The sequence below is a fragment of the Anopheles coustani genome, chromosome 3 (genome assembly GCF_943734705.1).
Source record: "Anopheles coustani chromosome 3, idAnoCousDA_361_x.2, whole genome shotgun sequence".
Classification (NCBI taxonomy): Eukaryota; Metazoa; Arthropoda; class Insecta; order Diptera; family Culicidae; genus Anopheles; species Anopheles coustani.
The window spans coordinates 29687909-29707707 of record NC_071288.1 but is presented as its reverse complement, the minus strand read 5'-3'; the positions used below and the strand labels follow the sequence as shown (position 1 = coordinate 29707707).

The 19799-nt window shown below is 45.1% G+C and overlaps 3 protein-coding genes across 3 annotated transcripts in view; 1 reads left to right on the top strand and 2 right to left on the bottom strand.

Annotated features, from left to right (window-relative positions):
- Positions 1-776: 776 nt before the first annotated feature.
- Positions 777-1431, bottom strand: LOC131258723 (electron transfer flavoprotein regulatory factor 1). Its single transcript, XM_058260099.1, has 2 exons — positions 1301-1431; positions 777-1229 (listed from the first exon to the last, which is right to left on the bottom strand). Exons 1-2 carry the CDS (start codon positions 1340-1342, stop codon positions 1020-1022), a joined length of 252 nt encoding a protein of 83 aa, XP_058116082.1. The 5' UTR covers positions 1343-1431; the 3' UTR covers positions 777-1019.
- Positions 1432-1562: 131 nt separating this feature from the next.
- On the top strand, positions 1563-3402 carry LOC131272608 (putative zinc finger and SCAN domain-containing protein 5D). The gene is made up of 3 exons (XM_058274420.1): positions 1563-1846; positions 1973-2150; positions 2283-3402. Exons 1-3 carry the CDS (start codon positions 1827-1829, stop codon positions 2910-2912), a joined length of 828 nt encoding a protein of 275 aa, XP_058130403.1. The 5' UTR covers positions 1563-1826; the 3' UTR covers positions 2913-3402.
- Positions 3403-4260: 858 nt separating this feature from the next.
- Positions 4261-19799, bottom strand: part of LOC131272174 (DNA-binding protein RFX2) — a 28828-nt gene continuing 13289 nt past the window's right edge. Inside the window, exons 4-9 of the mRNA XM_058273825.1 lie at positions 12401-12494; positions 9932-10319; positions 7924-8031; positions 7092-7697; positions 6046-7029; positions 4261-5967 (exon numbers count right to left, since the gene is read on the bottom strand). Coding sequence (XP_058129808.1) covers positions 5857-5967; positions 6046-7029; positions 7092-7697; positions 7924-8031; positions 9932-10319; positions 12401-12494 — 2291 coding nt within the window. The 3' untranslated portion in view covers positions 4261-5856. The remainder of the gene's footprint in view (positions 5968-6045; positions 7030-7091; positions 7698-7923; positions 8032-9931; positions 10320-12400; positions 12495-19799) is intronic.

Sequence of the window (19799 nt, the reverse complement as noted above, 5' to 3'; positions counted from 1 at the left end):
GATCAGCACAGCGTCCCAATGCTGTTTGTGTTTTGCTTAATTTGTTGTTAGCTTTATCGCTTTCCTCAACACGAGACAACAACTGCAGCCGGCCGGGCCGGGTTTGGTCGCGCATGTTAGTATTGTATTTGAAATAGTTTTACGACTCAATTTATAATAAGTTTTCAGCATTTCAGTTTCAGTGTACAGTGTAAGGTTTAACGGGGCATCCAATCCCTTACGTGCAGTACTATAGCCGTTAGGGGTGGGTAATAATTACGGATCCAATATATTTTGGTGCCTGCTAAAATACATTAGACCCGACGGAGATGGTTAACTGTCCCCTACTTGTGTACCCCGCTGGTCGTACTTGCAAGCACGTGCCAGCTTTCCCACACGTGTGGACAAGATGTGATCGTACGAGATGAAAATAAAATAGATATTAGACACCGCGTCGTCGAAAAGCCGATGAAAAGTGCTAGCGTAAGGCAAATAATCATAAGAATTTGTGTTTAAGAAAACATTCATTCTGTACAATATAGCATGTAACAAATTTTAACTTAGTAACTAAGAAAGCGTACGCTGCCGAGGCGAACTTCTTTAAAATTTTTGTATCAAAAAACATGTACTTGAGATGAAAAAAAAAACACATAAATGAGGAAACAAATATAAAAAAAGAATAAAACATTGAACGATGAAAAACATAACAACTCTGGTGTTCAGTTCTTTTAGATTTTAGCGAAATGGGGAATGCGTTGTTGCAACCGAGGCGAAATGATCCGATTCCGTACAAGAGCTACATCGTCTAATAAAATGTACATATTTTATTGCTTTGAAAAAACTATCAATTATATACATACAAGCTTGCGTTAGCGTACTCAAAAGTTAGCTGTAAAGCTTCAGTTAAAACTGCCGTCTCACATTTTGTTTTTGCCATCCTTATCGTGAAGGTCATATCAATCTATCTAACGACGGTGCCTTATCACCACCGCAATCGCTAGTGTCTTCCTTCAGCAGATCATCTGTTGTGCGATTGATGATCATTTTTCGTCGTAATATCGTCGCTTCATGGCGCGGTACTTCCGCAGGCTGTACAGGGCCTCGATCTCTTTGACGACATACTCGCCCAGTCCGATCGCTTTCTCAATTTTCTCCGGATCCGTCTCGGTGCTCTGGCGCTTGAAGGCGTTGTAGCAGCGCTGGCGAAATTTGTCCGGACCGCCCGGATACTCGCGGCCCATGTACTGCAGCTGTGTGGAACGAAACAACATCGGATTACCGTCGCGCCCTAACCGTAAACGCCATGCCGCGTACTCATTACCCGTTTGTAGAGATCCAAAACACGTCGTCGACTGTCCCCCATTTGTGTGGAAAACTGGTGGCGAAAACAAAACAAACTATCTTCCACTTCCTTCGCGAGATTTAAACTGAAGATGGTACCAGGAACTGTCAAATGTTCGCGGAGACGTACCTCGAAGGTACCAATACATTCGTTCCACAATCTGCATCGAATGTACGAGCAGCTGACGAGTTGTTTGGTGTTCGTAACACAGTGGGCGGGTTGTTGTCAAACAAAGTCGTGGTTGTTCCGCGAACGAAGAACAGTTGATTTTGCTACACACGGAAAGAAGTAGGCACGGACGACGCAAGTTGTGAAATACAATTACAACACGAAGCAACCACCATTATTCTAGAAGCGAAGGGGGTTCAGTGCAGCAGGGTTACTGAAACGCTCAAGATCGCTCGGCTCGGCTGCGTAAGTTGATAAATAGAAACGAACGGAAAAATCAGTAGGATTGTATTTTCAAAGCAACCCCAAGTTAAGAGAAACGACATTTGGATAAACGATGGAGCAAACGATGGAGATGTAAGTGCGCGAGACTGTACGTTGAAAGTGTCGTATTCGTGCTCTGTGCAATCTGTGTAAACAAAGGCCGCGTCCCCAGCTTTAAAGGGTTTGGTTTTTTCACAATTTTTTCACTGCTCCACGTAGCCCCACGGCTGGACCAGAAACGTACTGCCGACTCTGCCTGGGGACTGATAACCTTCGACGGGTTTTTCGCGCTGGGCAGAATTGCCCTCCGGATGGATTCGCGGAGAAAAATGGCGTCGTTCCGATGTTGCAGGGTGACGAGCTGCTAGAGAAAATAGACGAATGCACCAACATCAAGGTAAGTAAGCTGCTAGGTGTGATGCAAAAACGTAGAAAAAATCGCAATAGGGGGGCGTCTGGGTGGATCACCTTGCGAAGACTGGTTATTGGTTTTCTTAACGTTTACCCCTCCTTGGTTTGATATTTTTAGCTATCCCCGAGCGGGGACGCGGACTGTGCCATCTGTCGACGGTGTCTGCAGGCGGTGGAGGATTTCTACCACTTCCGAGTGCGCAGCAAGCGGGTGAATGATCTCATCCAAGTAAACACGGTTGTTGCTGGTGGACCGGCGACGGGAACGGCTTCTTCCCCGCCTTCTTCCACCGTTTCCAATGGCAACGAGTCACCGACGACGCTCAAAATCGCGGTGAACCTCGGCCCAGCGGTGGAACGGCCCAATCCAGCGAAAGCTATCGAGGGCATCCGACCGCACCGTTGCCGGTACTGCCCGAAATCCTTCCGCACGCTGGCCGCCCTGACCGAGCATGGGAACCGGGCGCACGTAAGCAACCGGCAGCACCACTGCCCGAACTGTTTGGCGCAGTTTCAGCACGCGCCCTCGTTGGCGCGCCACATGCGAAGTAGGGCCTGCTTCGCCTTCAGCAAGTACCGGTGCCGGGTGTGCAGCGAAAGCTTTCCCGACCGGGACCAGTGGGTCGACCACATACGGGTGCATGCGAAGGATTTTCCCTTCCAGTGTCCGGACTGTTGGTCGCAGTTTAAGCACAAGGCCACCCTCCGGCGTCACGCCAACACCGTGCATCTGTTGGTGCAGTGCTGACCCAATTGCAGCGATCGTTATCGGCCGGGGGCAAGAGAAAAGAAGCAAAACCCAAAGCCATATGTGTGTTCAAACGCGTTGCTACTGCTGCCCCGGTTCGCAACGGTTCTTATGTGAGACCAGTGAAACGAAAACAATATTTTTCTATTGCTCTCGAAATGGTGTGAAATGCAAACAAATAGCGTGAACGAAGTGAACAAAAAAAAAAATAAAAACGGCTTGCACACCACATTGCATGCAATCCATGATGCAAGTAGGATACGGATAATGTCAGGGCAGTCGAACATAGGATAGGAAGGGAAATGCAGCAACCCATGGACACCAACAGTTGCTTTCTAAAACATCCGTTGCTGGCTGACGGATAAAATATCTAGTGAAAATATTAGTCAGAACATAATGTCATATTTTTCTTTCGAAAATATTTTATCGATACCAAAATTCGTGGCATGTTTGCCAATAAGGAAAATATATGTGCACGATAAAACAGATTACAATCAACTCTTACGATAAACTCCTTGCTTACCGTTAAGTTTCACCCGTGATGACAAACCATTCTTGTTCTTTTTTTTTTTCATTTCCGTTTTTATTTGTTTCACTCAAGTAGTTTCAAAAGTAACTCCGATACACCTTTCTTATATAATTCTTCTTTATACCCCCCTTTTTTTTGGTTGCTGTCTAAATACATTTTTACCGATCATCGGTTATCAGTTTTATAAAAGAAAAACAAAACATGCTCGGATGAAAACTTGAAGCTACCGCTCAAACCATACCGGAGCGACCCTCCTCGGGGCCGAAAAGGTTATGCCATTATCTGCCCCATTTGGCGCACGATTTCCAACTCGCTGCGTGCGTTTGCACAACATATAACCCTCCCTTCACAGAAGATGATTTGACTTTGTTTCAGTGCGAGATGAAAGCAAAACCTACACCTTTTTTTTTGCTAGTTTACGCATGCTCGGTGGAAATGTACAGTACGCACGAATTTTACACAGCGATCAGTAAACTGGCGCGAAACTTAAACAAACATTAATGCACAAGGTTTTGTTAAAAAGAAAATTGCACATTATTTGAAAGTCTACAAACATTTGTTCGAAGTGACCATCGGGCTGGCGTATTTCACCGGGTTCCTTCATGAAACACCACGAGCCGAACTTGCTCGCGCGTTTAACTTTCCCTCGCTTGTTGTTTTCTAATTATCCTTCTATGCCTCGCCGAGACGCCGTTTGGTTTGGGTTTGTTCAAACCGTTCACTAATTTTTGGTGACATTCGCGACTAGACGGTATCGATTCTGGATGATAATAAGCACGTGCGCTATACGGTAAATATATATATATTCATATGTATTAATATAGTTTAAAAATACTCAATCATTGCGACACTCACGCCGATGGCTGTTGCTGTTATAGATATACAATCAGGATTTTGTGTGTCTGTGTGTGTGTTTTTATAGGATGCATCTTAACAGTTGTCTTTCCATTTTACATTACAGTCCGCTCTAACGCTGGGTCACCGATGAGAATATTAAACGAATTTAAGTGAATCGTAAAGTATTCGCTGTCGCTTCCTTCCCAGCTCAAATAAAGCTAGCCCTATAGCTTCAACATCTGGGTTTGGGTATTTCACCGTTAGCACAGATTGATGTGCTTGCTTTAGTGTGTTTGATTTATTGTATTTGCTTCTATGTGTTCTTGTTTGCGATAACGCTATACAGCTCTACCATCATCTCTCATATTTTACCATATTGTGTCGGTTTATGCTACACTTCTCTACTCTACTGGTTTCTGATGATCACGAGACAGGCACATACATATTTAATAGTCGGTACAAATTGAATCACGTCCCTTATTATCCACTCCACTGCTTATATCTCGACAGCGAATACTAACGCTACCACTACAACTGCCGTTTGTTGTTTGCTGTGTTTTTCTTTTTACCTTCTGTGGGTGTGGAGGGTGCATTTCTTAAATGTTTGTTTTTTCTCTTCTATTTCCATCCTTAATTACAATCCACACTTTTCTCCACAGGCAAACTCTACGGAACAAGGCCAACCAGCGACCGCGAGAATGCTCGATAAATATAGTATTACGTTTTGTTTTTACTACTTTACTCCGGCCAATTCTGTCATTAGGAATCTGTCGATACGCATGAAGTCGAGGGTTTTTGTATGTATCAACACGACCGTAAAAAAAAAAACTGTGCTCGAATATTTTCTACCTTTCTGTGCGATAATTCGCTATTTACTATGAACCATCATCCTGTAGGAGATTTTGTACCTTCTTAATTGAAAGTTGCACATAATAGCGAACCCCCGTCCGTCGTCGATGGCGTTTCGCACTCGAACCAGTCGGAACTTATAGAACACCCAGCGGGTTCTAAATACGTCGGTCAACGGCGTTGTCGGAAACAACAACTTAAATTATTAGCCAGCCATCATTTTTCTCACTGGTGGCGATTTTAATAAATAATAAATAATATCCTGGTACAGTGACGGAAAGTATAGCAAAGCGAATGTGTTACGAACTGGGATTAAGATAAAACAAAAGGTGGTAACAATTGTGCGTCTCTGCGTGTAATAATATCGTACATTAAAAACTACCCGTAAATCTTCAACGTGCTCGCGTTAAAGTTTACCCTACGAAAAACGAAACAAATGTGGGACAGACCGAAAACATGGAGCGAACATACGCCAAGCGACACATGTTCGGCCACGTTCGGTAATTTGGGATCAATTGTGCGGGTATCGTATGGCGATGGTGGAAGGTGATAAATAATGGCGTGGTCAGGTTTTGGTTTTGGTTTCGTAGTGTAAACGGAATGCTTGAAGCTGTAGTATGCGACCCCCTCTCATCCTTTCTGATGGGGCGCTGGCACACGGCAAACGAAAATCTTTCCTTCGGCAAGGTCGGCGGCCACTGTTTAGGTGTACTCTTCACCGGAAATTGACTAACTGCGCATCCGCTTTGCGCTTGGTTCAAGCTTCACGTTCACCATACCGTACTCGGCGTAGAGCACGCGATCGAGATCGTCCTGCGCCGGTCGAGCGCTTACCTTTTGCTGCCGGAGAAATGGACGAAGGAGTGAGAATTAGTTGGGGGAATGGGTGTGTGTGTGTGGCCGTGCCGTCGTGCTTACCTCGCCCATTACGGCGATCGGTGTTGTGTTGGTCGCCTTCGCCACCTTGTGCTCGATGATGAAGAACATGTACTCGTCGTACAGCAGCCGAATCAGGTGGAAGCTACCGAAGCTACCGGCCGACCGAAGCGTCAGGTCGCGGATTACCATTGAGCTGTAGAAGCTCCACTTGAGCAGGAACTGCCGGGCGGCGTGCACGAAGCTCGGCTTGCCGCGGTAATCCTGCAGCGCGTCGTCGACCACGTTCTGCAGCCAGCCGGCCCACTGCTCGAGCGTGTTCTGCTGCTGCAGGGCCGCCTTGAAGTCGTTCTCGAGCCGCTGCACGATCGCCGTGTCGCACTGGCAGATCCAGGACGCCTGCTCCTGCACGTTGCGGAAGTCGACCCGGTTCAGGTCGCTCAGCATCTGCGCGATCTGCGTGCCGTTCTGCAGCACGGCCCGGGCCGCCTGGGCGAGATGGTTGAGCGAGGTGTAGCGGCGCAACGTCTGCCCGAAGGCGGCCACCGCCGACAGCTTGATCGCAACGATCGGCTCCGGGCAGCCGCCCATCGCCGACGTCAGCCAGCCCTCGAGGTTCTTGGCGAAGTTCCGGATCGCTTGCGTCAGGCCGGTCGGGATTGGACGCAGCACATCCGGGATCAGCACGTCCACCATGTTCTGGTAGAACTGAAAGTCGACCTGCTTCACGAACTCCTGCACCGGCTCGCACTGCGTCAGCAGGTACAGCTTCTGCTTGCTGAGGTACTTCTCTTCCTCGCACTCGTCCCCGTTGTTGTTGTTGTTCTCCGCGCGCCAGAACTCGCGCCACAGTGACTCGATCATGTTGAAGTCGAGGTTGAGGATCGCGTCCAGGAATGCCTCGCAGTGCTCGCGGTAGATTGAGCGCAGCGTGTCCACGTCCTCCATCGTGATGTCGTCCGGCAGCGGGTGAATCATGTCGATGAGCGGAAACTGAGGTATGGCACCGCTCGGATCGCCCAGATACTGGAAGAAATGAAGCAAACACGTGAACAACGCATTTCTTCTTACGACGTGCGAGTTCTTACCTGAGCACATGCTTCGGGCATTTCCGCCTTAAAGCTGTTCTTCTTGCCCACCCGACCGCCGTGGCCATGCATCGACATCCCATGACCAGCGCCACCACCTTGCTGGAGATGTCCGGCACCCCCAACGCCACCCCCGTGGCCCATAGACCCGTTGTTCTGCAGACCATTACCGTGGCCATGGCTGTTGGACGAACCGTGCACGTGCATCCCATTGCTTCCACCGCTCCCATTGTTGCCTCCCATCACCCCCGAACCACCACCACCACCACCACCCAACCCATTGCTTCCGAGCTGCTGATGATGGCCAGTACCAAGCATTCCGCCACCTCCTCCACCCGCCAGATGGGGCTTACACTCGATCGCGTTCACCAGCGGGGACGTCGGCTTGATGCGGATGCCGTAGTAGTGGTACTTGCTGTTGCCCCGCGTGCCCAACCGGCGCGTCCTCAGCCCGTTGAACACCGAGCGGATCAGCTTGCCGAAGCTGGCCGCATTGACCGCGTCCAGCTTGTTTTCGTTGCAGTGCCACATGTAGTGGTTGTAGAGGGTCGAGCGTGGCAAGCTAACACCGTCCGCCGTTTCGTAGTTTTCCATCAGCCAATTGACCTGCAAAGTTGATAATAGGAGAAAAGGCCCCATTTTAGCCTCAGTATCAAACACGGGCAACGGAAGAAACAACGGAAACAACGCGGGAAATCAATTGGGTAAACAATACCTTAGGCACACATACACACACACACACACGGACGGAAAACAAATGGAAGAAAAGCAAAGCAAGCTTGCAGCTGGTCTGGAGTCTGGAGGGGAAAAGTGAAAACGCCTTGGGGCTTACCGTAGCGGGCAGCACGCGTGCAGCATGGGTTAGGCCGGGGGTGGGATCGAGATCCTGACCCGCCATGGTGGAGGTGTTTGCCTGTGCGTGCAAATAGGATGCTACGTCCTGGGTTGTTTTGATGAGCGAATGTGGTTGAACAAATGTCACACAAGGTACGTGAATGTGGGTGCACAAGGGTAAAAGGCAGACAGGGACAGACCCAGTAGGCAGATGGCGGAAGTTAAGTGAGAGAGAAGATCAGAGAAGAAGAAAAAAGAATGAAAAAGAGAGAGAGAGAGCATAGTGTTAGTATTTATTGGTGCATTGCGAAAGCAAATGAAATAACATACAATGAATGAAGCACAAGGAGGTGATAGGTTGATGGGTTTCTTTCCTTCGGGATCGCGTAAATTAACTAAACCCTAACAGGTATTCATCTGTAATACTAAGCCCAGCACTAATCACTAAAATTAAACCAAACCCCCGAAGACCAAAATTTCGAACGTAGATAGGAACAACCATACATACGTATTCCATGTAATTAAAAAATGTGTAGCTTTCTACTCTGTCAAGCAGTAATTGTTACATTTACCACCAAATCTAGCACTACAACTCATCAGTCATAATCAAACATTTACAAGTGAAAAAATGAAATAGAACAAGCTACAAAAAACAACTTTCGATTCCGAAAATGTTTGAATTTAATAAAATGGTGCACTAACGGACTGGAAGCGCGTTTAAGAAAAGTAAAAAACATGATTTTGAAAATTTCGGTATGAAATAAAAATACTTAAAACAATGACACTGTGTATCGCATGATGGCAATACAATATTAAATACAACGTGCAACGTGCCTCAAACCGTTTGAAATTAAATATGGAAGAAAAATCCAGCAAGTACCAGCGTGTCCTATCGCACAAACAAACAAAAATGTCGACAATTTATTCATCTTTAATGTACGATACAATGTCGACAGGTTTTTTTCACATCAACAGTAAAAAAAAAGCACGACACACCCCGGGATAATAATCTCGCATCCTGGACAATCCAGCATAATTTTCCATGATGAAGAGGACTCCATGCATTAAGAACGTCCACCAAAGGGAAATAAAACAAACACTCAGATGACCAGTTGGAAAGGATAAAACAAGTAATAACAAAGCATGGCTCAAATGATTGGTAAAAACCACGCACTCGTTTTTCGATGACGCGAAAACTGCAATCAATACACGAGCCTCACACGCACTCGAGCAGGGGGTGGGAATGTGCAAGTGAGTAGGTAAGTGCACGGGGTGGAGTTAATTAAGTAACAACTCTCGTCAAAAACCGCGACTGTCGAGTGTGAATCAATCGGATGGAAATCATGGACGAAAACCGATATCGAAAGGGGGGAAATAAAAACAAATACAAACAATAGAGAGGCACGGAGAGTACAAAACCAAACAACACACAAACCGGAACCACCACCACCCGTATAGTGGAGGAACCTCCCACACAACCCCCTGTAGCAGGCGTGAAAAACAAGCGCGGAAACAGTGAATAGGTTGGGAAACTTATTGATGAAAAGCGGAACGCAAATAAACCGACCAAACCGATGCTGGCGCGGATGTGGTCGAAATTGGAGGACAAAAAAAGTACGGAAGCAAGGAAACGGATATTTCGTTCAAATTGGACCCCGTCCACCATCGATTACTGGCACTGGAGCGCAGTTCGATAACAATCGTCCACCGATGGTTTCACCGTTTCGGACATCGTCGGTATCCAGATCCGCGGTAAACCACAGGCACCTGCTGTGGGTTTGTCCGGTGTGTCCGCTTCAGTGGAGAAAATTGGCAACACAGCTTCACCGGAATGGCGCAACCAGCAATAGCAGTATGTGTACGTGTGTGTGTGTGTGTGTGTGGGGGTGTTGGTGCGTGCGATGCTAGTTTGCGGTTTCCCCGATTGCTGATCGATCCGTACCATTATCCTAACCAGCTTCTCATCCGCCGGTTCCGCTGGCCTGCCACACGCCTCAACTACTTACCGTCATGTTTTGCGGCGAAGAATCGGAGGGATGCTGCTGCGCGCCGGAAGTGTTACCGGTGCCGTTCACACTGGCCGTACCGAGCAACACGGACTCATCGACAGGAACGAGATATTGTTGTTGTTGCTGCTGCTGCTGTTGCTGTTGTTGTTGCTGCTGATTGGTCGTTCCGGTATTGGCCGATCCTCCGCTTCCGGTCGTCACCGTGCCATTGGCGTTCGCTGTGGTGGTACCGTTGGCAGTCCCATTACCGGTCCCGGTTGTGTCCGTATGGCCGGTGGCGGTCGTGTTCGTGCCAGCGCCGGTCGTATTGTAGTTACCGCCCGTGGTGTAGTATTGCTGCTGACCGTTCGAGCCGTAGTCACCGACGGTGTACACAGGATACGCCCTGAGGAAAACGCAATGAACAAGTTAGACACAAGTCGAAATACATTAGTGCGCAACTAATTCATCAATTTGAGCCATAATTTACAACTTAAAACAACTACTACACAGATTTGTTAACCTCATATTCAATTTTTTGTCCTTCCAACTCTGTGTCGAACGAAAGATCTTACACAAATTCAGGTACGCAAAAACTGATCGACAAATTCCTAGAATCAAGCATTTTATGCGGAGCCCAAGGTTACTGGAACGAAGCAATACTTGCTTCTACAGGTTGGATCGTAACAGCTTCTAATGTCTCTTTACCTTGAGTCCAAAAATGAATCAATTTTGAGGTTACAATCGCCGCTAGATGTAGAAGGATTTGCTTAAAATTGCAACCAAAAGGATTTGCTGATACATTACTCACATAGTTGTTAGCAATATAAATGTGCTTTACATCCTGGTGCAACTATTTTTTGTTATAAAATTTAATTCAAACGGTGGTTACAAATGTTTGTGTCCATGAGTTCCTAGATGGCGCTATCCTTATACCTGTTCGATCGTTCTATATGACTCAAATTTAGGAGTAACCTTGATGGAGCCTCAAAAAGACGTTTATCTTTTAAGATGTTAATACCGTTGAAAAAGAGATTTTCTCAGGACTACCATGAGTTCCTCATGTCGTTTGCTGGTCGATGATCAGACTTCCTATCCAACGATCAGTCAGACAAGGCGATCCTTTTTCGAAGAATCGAAGCCATTTGCGGGGATCGGAGCGGGATAACCTGGTCATATGCCGATGGCATCTCAGTGGTGACTACCTCCCTTTCCAAGATTGAGCGGGGCCGAGATGCAATAGAGGCGTTTGCCATGCGCTGCACCTCCGGGAACTCGAGATACTGTTCTCAAACAGCATCCGCGAAGCAACGGGCCACAACTGGGATGTGGTGGTTGACCAATTTCGTCGGCTGGTTTGGCTGCACAGAGTGAGGGACCTGAACCTAATGCAGAAGGAGGTTCTGCTAAATCTCTTCTTGATGCCGAAACGGTAGTTTGTTGTGTCAGTCGTTGGTAGCACGCGCAATGGACATAGCTAAGGTGATTAGCCTGATAGGATTTCTCCAAATGTTGCTTCGAAACCGTGGGGTACTCAAGCTCCACATCCCAGGCGTGGTCAATTCCGGGGACGTGTCTTTGGACCGTCGTTCAGTAACTCGCCTGCGTTTCCGACACGCTCAAGAAACGTTTCGCAAGACGCCGACAACTGGTCCTTATTAAGAAACGTATGCCGACCGATTTAGTGATTGATCTAGCTGTCCCAAAATGTAAACTGTACTTGTGATACTAAACTGTAAGATCACTTTATAACCCCGTTTACTATTTAAAATAAATAGTATGTTTTATTTAAAAGAGAAACGGTTCTTACTTTCTCAAAAAAGCCCAAAAACTTAATCGAAATGGTCCTGTAATAAACTTCTGGGAAGTTTAGGGTCTCCTGTGTCTTTCTTCCCACTTAAAGTATTACATCTTTCACATTATTTTTTGTGCATTAAAAAAATGAAACCCCTAAATCCTGGTTTCTCTCTTATAATCTACCAGTGGGTCTGGCGTATAGCTTTGAAGTAGTTTTGTGTTCTTTGTTGAGTTTCCATGCACCTACAAGTTGCTATAACTTAACAGCATGCACAGACATCTAACCGACCAGCTTAAAAACATTGTTTAACATTCTTTCTTCCACCCAAACGAACCAGAACTAAACAAAATGCTGAACTAAATCGATAGTTGAGACAATTGTTACCGCGGCAAAACTGAGAGTAAGCTTCATGTAATTTACTCAATTTTACAATGTGATAAAGACGAATGTGTGACGATTAAAACATTTTCTTTTTTAGTGTAACTTTATCAGTTTAGTCCTTTTTTTAAGTAGAGCACGCTTTTTGTGCTTGTGATTGTCCTTCGCGTTGTGCGTCAATGTCACACGAACAAAGTTACCTTTTTCGAATTCCAAGCAGGTGCAGGAATCTCGAAACAGACTGTTTGTGGTCACAACATAATTGCAATGAAACTTTCTACAGTATTGATGACGACGGTAAAAACACTTACATCTGTGTCTGCCCCTGGCCGGAGCTGGTGTACAAGTCCGAGTCGACATACTGCACGTACGCATGGTGATTGGGCACATTTTCCGGCGACGAAACTGCGAAAGAGGAGATAAATCGTTTTTAATTTCCATTGTAAAGGTTTTGCTTTTTCTTTTCGTTTTTTTTTCCGTGAATCATATTTAAAATTCATTCGGAAATAAAATAATAAAAAAAAAAAACCGGTCATTCATTGCAACTGCTGTGCTATTATTTTTTAGTCTGTGATAAAAAGTTGAAAATCGGATTACAAAATTTTCGCAAAAATGAAAATAAAAGCAACGAACAGAAGATCCGACGTGCACGATGGAGCAGAATGTCCTGGAGAGATATTTTCTTTTGCAGCATCTACTCGCCTCGAACGCACCATCCCATCCTATCCTCCTCCCCCTCGTAGACGGTCGCTTCATTCAAGGAAAATATAATTTGCAATCAAACCAACAGAATGGAACATTTCCAAAGCAATTTCGAATCGGAAAACCGTGCCTTCCTCGCACCGGTTGTACACGGACACGGTGGCGGGCCGTGGACAGCGCAAAAATGGTGGAACCGAGCAGTACCGGCCATCTTGTTTTTTCCCCCTAGCTAAGCTAAGTTTTGCACCCTTGTTTTTCTTGTCGGGTTTCCGTTTTCCACGCCGGTTCGTGCGTCGGGCGGACTGTTTGAGCACCAAACAATCGTCAGCAGATGGTTGCTGGGTCCCGCCGCGTTTGTCGCGCGGGAGGGAATGCTGCGGGAAATGGGAGGAAAATCTGAGGTCGGGGGCGAACAAAATTCTCCCCATCATCTGTGTGACGTTTGCTGACGCCCTACAAATTTGGCTGAATTCTATTCGCTTCCCCTTCGCTGCTCCCGGTCAGTCGCTGTGTTTTTGAGGACGTTTGCCGTTGGTATTTCCGAGGAAGAAGGAACTGCCAGCATGGTCGAACACAGGCAATGCCCTCGGTGCACAGGACAATAGCGAGCGAGCGCTTTTCCTCCAAAGCGTTCGCGACCTGGGGCCCGATTTTTGGCCCGAAATTGCTAAACCCGGATGGGTGTATATTTTTGTATTTATCAACATTACACAGTGGAGAGGAACGAAAAATGGTAAATAAAAAAGAAAAAATCTCCATCGCGGTTGGAATCAACCGAATATGCTGCTCGACGGGAGCACACTGCCGTCTGAAACGGGTACCACCAAAAGCTTCGGACGGTCGGTTCACGGCCGGCTCTTGATGGCTCTTCATTTCTTGGAAATATTTTTACACTCGTTTGATTTATGAATAGGAATCACGATGGGATGTGCACCCAAACACACACGAACGTCCCGGAATCTGTGAATGCGTGGGTCAACCTCATGCGTCGCCAGAATGCGTGGATTCCGTTGAAAACATGTTAGGATGGAGGTTCCACTGAAAACACGGAATGGAGTCCGGGAAGGAGACCTTCACGTTCCATCATGGCGGAAGTGCAGGTTTCCCGTTTTCTACGTTTTCTCTTTACAACTCATGCACATTTCATTCCTTCTTTTTGTAGGGAAACAGTAGCGCACACACATATGCATCGGCTGAATGGCAGGATTTAATTTCAAAAGTCAGACCCTTCTGCCTTCTGCTGAATAAATGAATAAAAGGAAGATTTGGTTTATTGCCTGCTAGATTAGATATTCATTGTTTCCGGCTTTTCATTGCCTGCGACGTGGGGGAGGAGGGAGTTGTGGAACGGAACTGCTGCATAGATGTGCGAGGATGAGAATGCAGACTGCAGAATTTGGGGCGCCCGTTTTCCGGGATTTTACTCTCGTGTGGAGGGTTGGAGGAGAAGGCTGGGTTTGGTGGTTTTAGAAGCGATAACATTCCAAACGAAGTCCAAATGGACACAAAGGCGGTGGATGGGGTGAGGGAGGGTTGATTGGAAATATTCCACGCCCGATGTGTGTGTCCGTGGTTTAATTTAAGAAGAATGTAAGATATTTCCAGTTATTTGACAATACGAATTCTAAGATAACGCTTTAAATTTGGAAAGATCGTTTAATTGCGGAATGAGCATAAGGCACATTCTAGTATTTTCAATCAAAATTTGCATTTGAAGTGTCATTTCTTGGATGGAATATTTCGTGTTTAAGTTTTGACGGCATATTTAAAATATTTAAAGCATCAACTCGAAGCTACTGTTCATCTCATATTGTTGATTGCTTTTCGGTTTAACTAACATAAAACTAGACTTGTTTTAAATATAATTTTTATCCGATTCCACTGAATTTGCTAATCAACTTACAGCTTAAAGAGTGAAATGTATTTCAATTGGCGAAACGACTGTTCGATACTGGAAGTATATTATATTCCAATTTTTTTAGAATTCATGAATGGTTCGCAAATTGTATCATTTTATGTTCAGATAGAAACGTTACTGGTGTGATCAGATTGTGTATCCACACTGATAGCAATTCACAGTACACCATCAGCAAGCCACAGACAAAAGTCCAAACGATGCAAGTATAAAATAGTGTTTAGTACTAAACAATCGTATCTAGCGAGACATGTTTACAAAACAGAAATAAATTAAATTGAAAACGATTGTTTCAAGGAATGAAAATGACGTTTAGTGTTTAGTGAAGTAATTGAGTTTGGAACTGAGAAATTATTTTTTAAAATCATATACTTCAAACAAAACGATTGTTAAAAAGAAAATATAAGTGATTAGTGAAGTAATTGAGCTTGGAATTGAGAAATTAATTTAAAAAATCAAATACTTCAAACAAAACGATTGTTAAAAAGAAAATGTAAAACACATACAATGTATAATATTTGCTGTTTGACAAAGAAACACAAATAAGTCACTCAAATGTAAAGTAAAAATTGAAAAAGGCAAAGGAACAAAACAGAGCTTACCGAAAATTCCCAAAAACAGAAAAAAATGGAGAACACTCTAGAAAATTAATTTCAACAAAACATGCATCCTAAGCTACCATCATAAACGTCCAACCGTGCAGTTGCAGTGCCATATTGCTGATTCGCTACGCCATTGCCGGTGTATCCAAACAATCGAAACGGTGTTCGTTAAAAAAAACAAATGCGGATAAAAAACAGCCACCCGACAAAAATCGCAATGCGTGTTTTAGTGGACGAAGGAAAGCGCACAGCAAGCCGTCCGTCGAACGAACTGGGTTCTACCGGCTCACGGCAGCCCTTTTACAACCCGAACGAAGGCAAGGATGCGGTCGAGTCAGGAAACTGACAGCGAAACCAGAGTGTTGGGCTGGCGAAGGGTTTTATTGCACCAATTCGAGGAGTTCGGCAGCGATCCCGCCATCGCCATCGTCGCCGTCGTCGTTGTTCTTGTCATCGACGTGATCTGATTCCGGGAAAGAGATCCCGATGCCAGCCCGGACGGGGAATACGGAATACCCCGTTGTGCAATATCGGATCGGTGTGTTGTGTGACGCGGACGAAGCTGTAACGAATGTGCACGGCCGGGGATTTGAAACTGTTTCCTTTGCAGGATGGTGCTCTAGTTTTCTACAACAATCGGACTGGGAAAACTTGAGACACAGATCATCGGAACCACTGCCACGTCGCTCGGTTTGTGCAATAAAACGATAAATCAATCCCTCCATGACGTTGCAGGCACGCACAGGAAATCAGTTTACCATCATCCCGGGACGACGCATCCTGGTGTGGGAATGGAAAAACCGTTGCGTTTTGCTAAAAGGAACCGGTGGTCATCCATTCATCATGCATACGCCTTCAAGACGAACTTTCTGGCATCAGTTATCGTCGCGCAAAGCCCTCGCAGCAAATTAAGATTCGCTCGTAAATGTATCCGCGAAAAAGAAGCCAACATCCATTAGCAGCCCGGAAAATGGAAGCCAACATCCATTTCCCATAAAGAGTGAGGTCCTTCGGGCCATCCTCCCAAGGAAGCAAATTGGTAAAACACACATACAAGAAAAAAAAACTCTTTCCCGAATTGCCAGTGAAGCCAAAAATAATAGCTTACAAATTCGATTAGCAATTTAGTGATCTGGTGCTAGTCCGTTGGTGGGGCCAAAGGGAACCAGCCGCCAGCCGGGTAGGACGCCATTATGAGAGTGCCGTTTTTGCTATAAAAATGCAGCGAATGTTGGTGGTTCGTTTGCGGAATAAAGTTCCTTCTTTTTTGTTGTGCTACGCATAACGTACATCCAGGGCGGAGCTAGGAAAGGCGAAGGAAAAACATAAAAGAACTCCCTGCTCTCCGGTGGAAAATCCGCTATCAGGTTATCAAAGGGTGCCTCCTCTTCAAACACCCTTCTCCTCTTTCATCCGTTCCATCTGGTAATAACAAAAACATGGCACGGTGTGTGTGTGTGTATCGCAGTAAAGATTAAGGACCTCTTCTAAAGTTGCGGACCATAAACACATAAAAATACTAATGCACTTATTTCTTTTGTCCGCCCGCTCGCTTGGGTGCTTTTGCTGTAGTGGTGCGGAAACCGTGCCCTCCCCCACAGCAGGCACATTCGCCCCTCATGCTCGGGAAGGGTTTTCCATCCCACCACTGTTCCCCGGGGCGATCGAAGGTACGCCAAGCCACGCGATATCCGAAACATCCTTCGGCGGGGTGGAAGAAAAATAATAATAATAAAGACGGATGCTGTGTTATTGGCGTTTGTCTTCGGGGGGTTTGGCAGAGGGAAGGGATAAAGAAAAAATACGATCACTCCGGCGAGTGCGCTGTAAACATAAATTTAATGTTGATTGGATTTCTGCGAAATGGCAGCACCATATTACAGCCGCGGCGTGCCATGCGGACAGTTGGTGGGCGGGCCCCGATAGCAGGCGGAAGGGCCACATCGGGGAGCATACGTCGTAAAGAAGCCTGCTGCGCTAATTCCTGCCCGCCGCAGGAACGTGCGTACGGTTGGAGCACCGAATTAAAACTGCTATAATCGTAAAACGATACGACGATATCGGAAGCTGTACGGAAAACACTTGCGGAAAACTGTTCCAGCTTTAGTGCTGGGGTGGGGGAGAAGGAGTCAGGCGAGGTGGGGACGATGGCCCAGATGTGGCGCAGCGTACAAGTAGGGAAATAAAACCTTTGTGGACATTTTGTGGAGTATCACATTATGCGCAGCGCACTTGCGGGCTGCGGTAATTAAGCTCATGCGCTTTTCATCTCCACCAGGCGGTTTATTTCTATGGAAAAACAACGTTAAGAACGGATGTTGAAAGGGCTTTGGGGATAAATTTTATATACATCCGAGCTATCTCCCCAATGGCAATAGGGATGAATTTTACAGTTAGTTGAAAGTGGGTTAAAAATCATCGATAAATTTTCAATGATATCCACAAACCTCTTCTACACTACTTTTGTTTGTATATTGAGACGGATGCAAAAAAGAACTTCAAACCCGAAATTGACGAGCCAGACCAATATCAGTAAAGGAGCTGTTTTACTCAAGTAACTGATAAAGTTCAAAAACATTTCATTTCCAACTTCTTTCGTGTTTCAATATTTTATTTGTTTTACGAAATTACGAAACTAATGTCCAATCATACAAATTCAAACATTAATCATTAGAAAATGTTAAGTTGAATTTTGGTCTTTTTTGTAATTGCTAGATAGATCAATTACAGCATATTTTTTAGAATAATGCCGCAACTAATTTACTAGCTTCAAACGTTTTCCGAAACCGTTTTATGCAATTTTTCATCCCCACTGAACTGGGCCTAAGTGGAGCTTTGCTTGTTTATGTTCGACAGCTTATATGGCCAATCAATATATTTCGATTAGATCATTATATTTCATTGGATTTGGATTTGTCAGTTATGGATGAAGTTGGTTGTGTTAAAAGGAGTTCTATCTTACTTAAGCACCTTATCAACCTTCACCTACATGTTTTGCCTACGTTTGTCTTCACGACATGCGGCAAAAACACTTATTATAGGTGGAACATTGGAAAACATTGATTTTACCGCTTTTTGGATAACAACAAGCGATATTCTTTACCATTTTTGAATATACCCTCCTTAAACATGGTGGGCGTGAGGTTTTGAAACCATGTATTTTCCCCATAGATTTCCCAAATACCCTTGGGCTTTAGACTTTTAGAATAGTTTCAATTAGTTACTACGTAATATCCTTAGGAGTAAAATTACTTTAAGATAACTGGTTAAATATAAGATTTTCTAAACATTTTCCTATGCACTGAACGCTCTTTTAAAAGCTTCCGGCATCCAAGCTTTCAACAACAATTTGCACATTTAAGAAAAGTAGCATTTGCAGCAATCATTTGAGAAAAGAACGTTAAAGCGTTCAAGTTTACTATAGAAATAAAGATCTTTTTCAAACTCTGCAAATCGCGATTGGATTACAACGAATAAGCAGGTTTAACTGAAGACGAATGTTATGCGTTGGACGTAGATCAACGTAAGTAAGTAAGTAAGTAAGTAAGTAGTGATGTCATCCGGCTAGATCCAGGCGAGTAATCAGAGGGCAATAGACGTCGGGAGTTTTGACCGGTAAGAATTCGTAAGGATAATTTTTAGCAGCGATCAGCGTATAAATAAAAAGGACTTTCAACAGTCAGTTTGTAACAAATATTCAATGAAATGCAGCATCAACTGTTTACTCTTCACAGTTACTGAATTTCCACGAAAATCCTTTGTTTCTCATTGAAGCTTCCCAGTTCCATTTTCAACAAGAATTGTATCCTTTAAACGGTTGTTAGACGAATATTTTTTCACATTTCGAATTGTTAATACACAAATGTTAATTTATAAAAAAAAATTAAAAGGATTAAAGTATTTTTTATACATTACATGAATTGTGCAGCGGGTAGGATTTGGCGCAGTACGTCATGTTGTTGCAGCGCCTGTTGTACATCATAGCGCACGGTATTCCTCGATCCCACGGACTAACGCTCTTTGCTTTTCGATATCGCTCACAAATAAGCGTATTCGTCAGATAATCACAGGAATGTATCGAATGAACGAGCACCGCGGACTCACAGAAACTCTCTAGCCAGCCAGCACGCTTTAACTAATATCGTCCTTTGATTCGTATGAGATTTCCTTGTATCAGAGTCGAAACTTGGATATCGAAAGGCTTCCGTTCTTTGCAAAAAAAAAATACCCGCCGGTGTCTTAACGGTTTCCGCTTGATTAAAGTTCATTGACACGATACGTTCCAGTGCGTGATTGTAAGCATCTCAAGGACATGACCTAGAGACACATGGTACGGCGATAGGGAAAAAAAGTGCATCCCACATCCGTTGCACCGCATGTGATTACCAACACACAATCGAAGGAACTAGCCGGTAGACGGCGAATTGCAACGGTGGTCGGACCACTTGTGTGAGGATGTGGTAGTACTCGTTTTCTTCCTCGTCACCGGCG

Excerpts from the sequence above, each read along its gene's own strand:
- LOC131258723 (XM_058260099.1), bottom strand. The coding sequence starts at position 1,342 with ATGGGGGACAGTCGACGACGTGTTTTGGATCTCTACAAACGG. Across the intron at positions 1,230-1,300 it reads TTTTGGATCTCTACAAACGG|CTGCAGTACATGGGCCGCGA; the intron begins GTAATGAGTACG and ends CGTTCCACACAG.
- LOC131272608 (XM_058274420.1), top strand. The coding sequence starts at position 1,827 with ATGGAGCAAACGATGGAGAT. Across the intron at positions 1,847-1,972 it reads ATGGAGCAAACGATGGAGAT|CCCCACGGCTGGACCAGAAA; the intron begins GTAAGTGCGCGA and ends TGCTCCACGTAG. Across the intron at positions 2,151-2,282 it reads ACGAATGCACCAACATCAAG|CTATCCCCGAGCGGGGACGC; the intron begins GTAAGTAAGCTG and ends TGATATTTTTAG.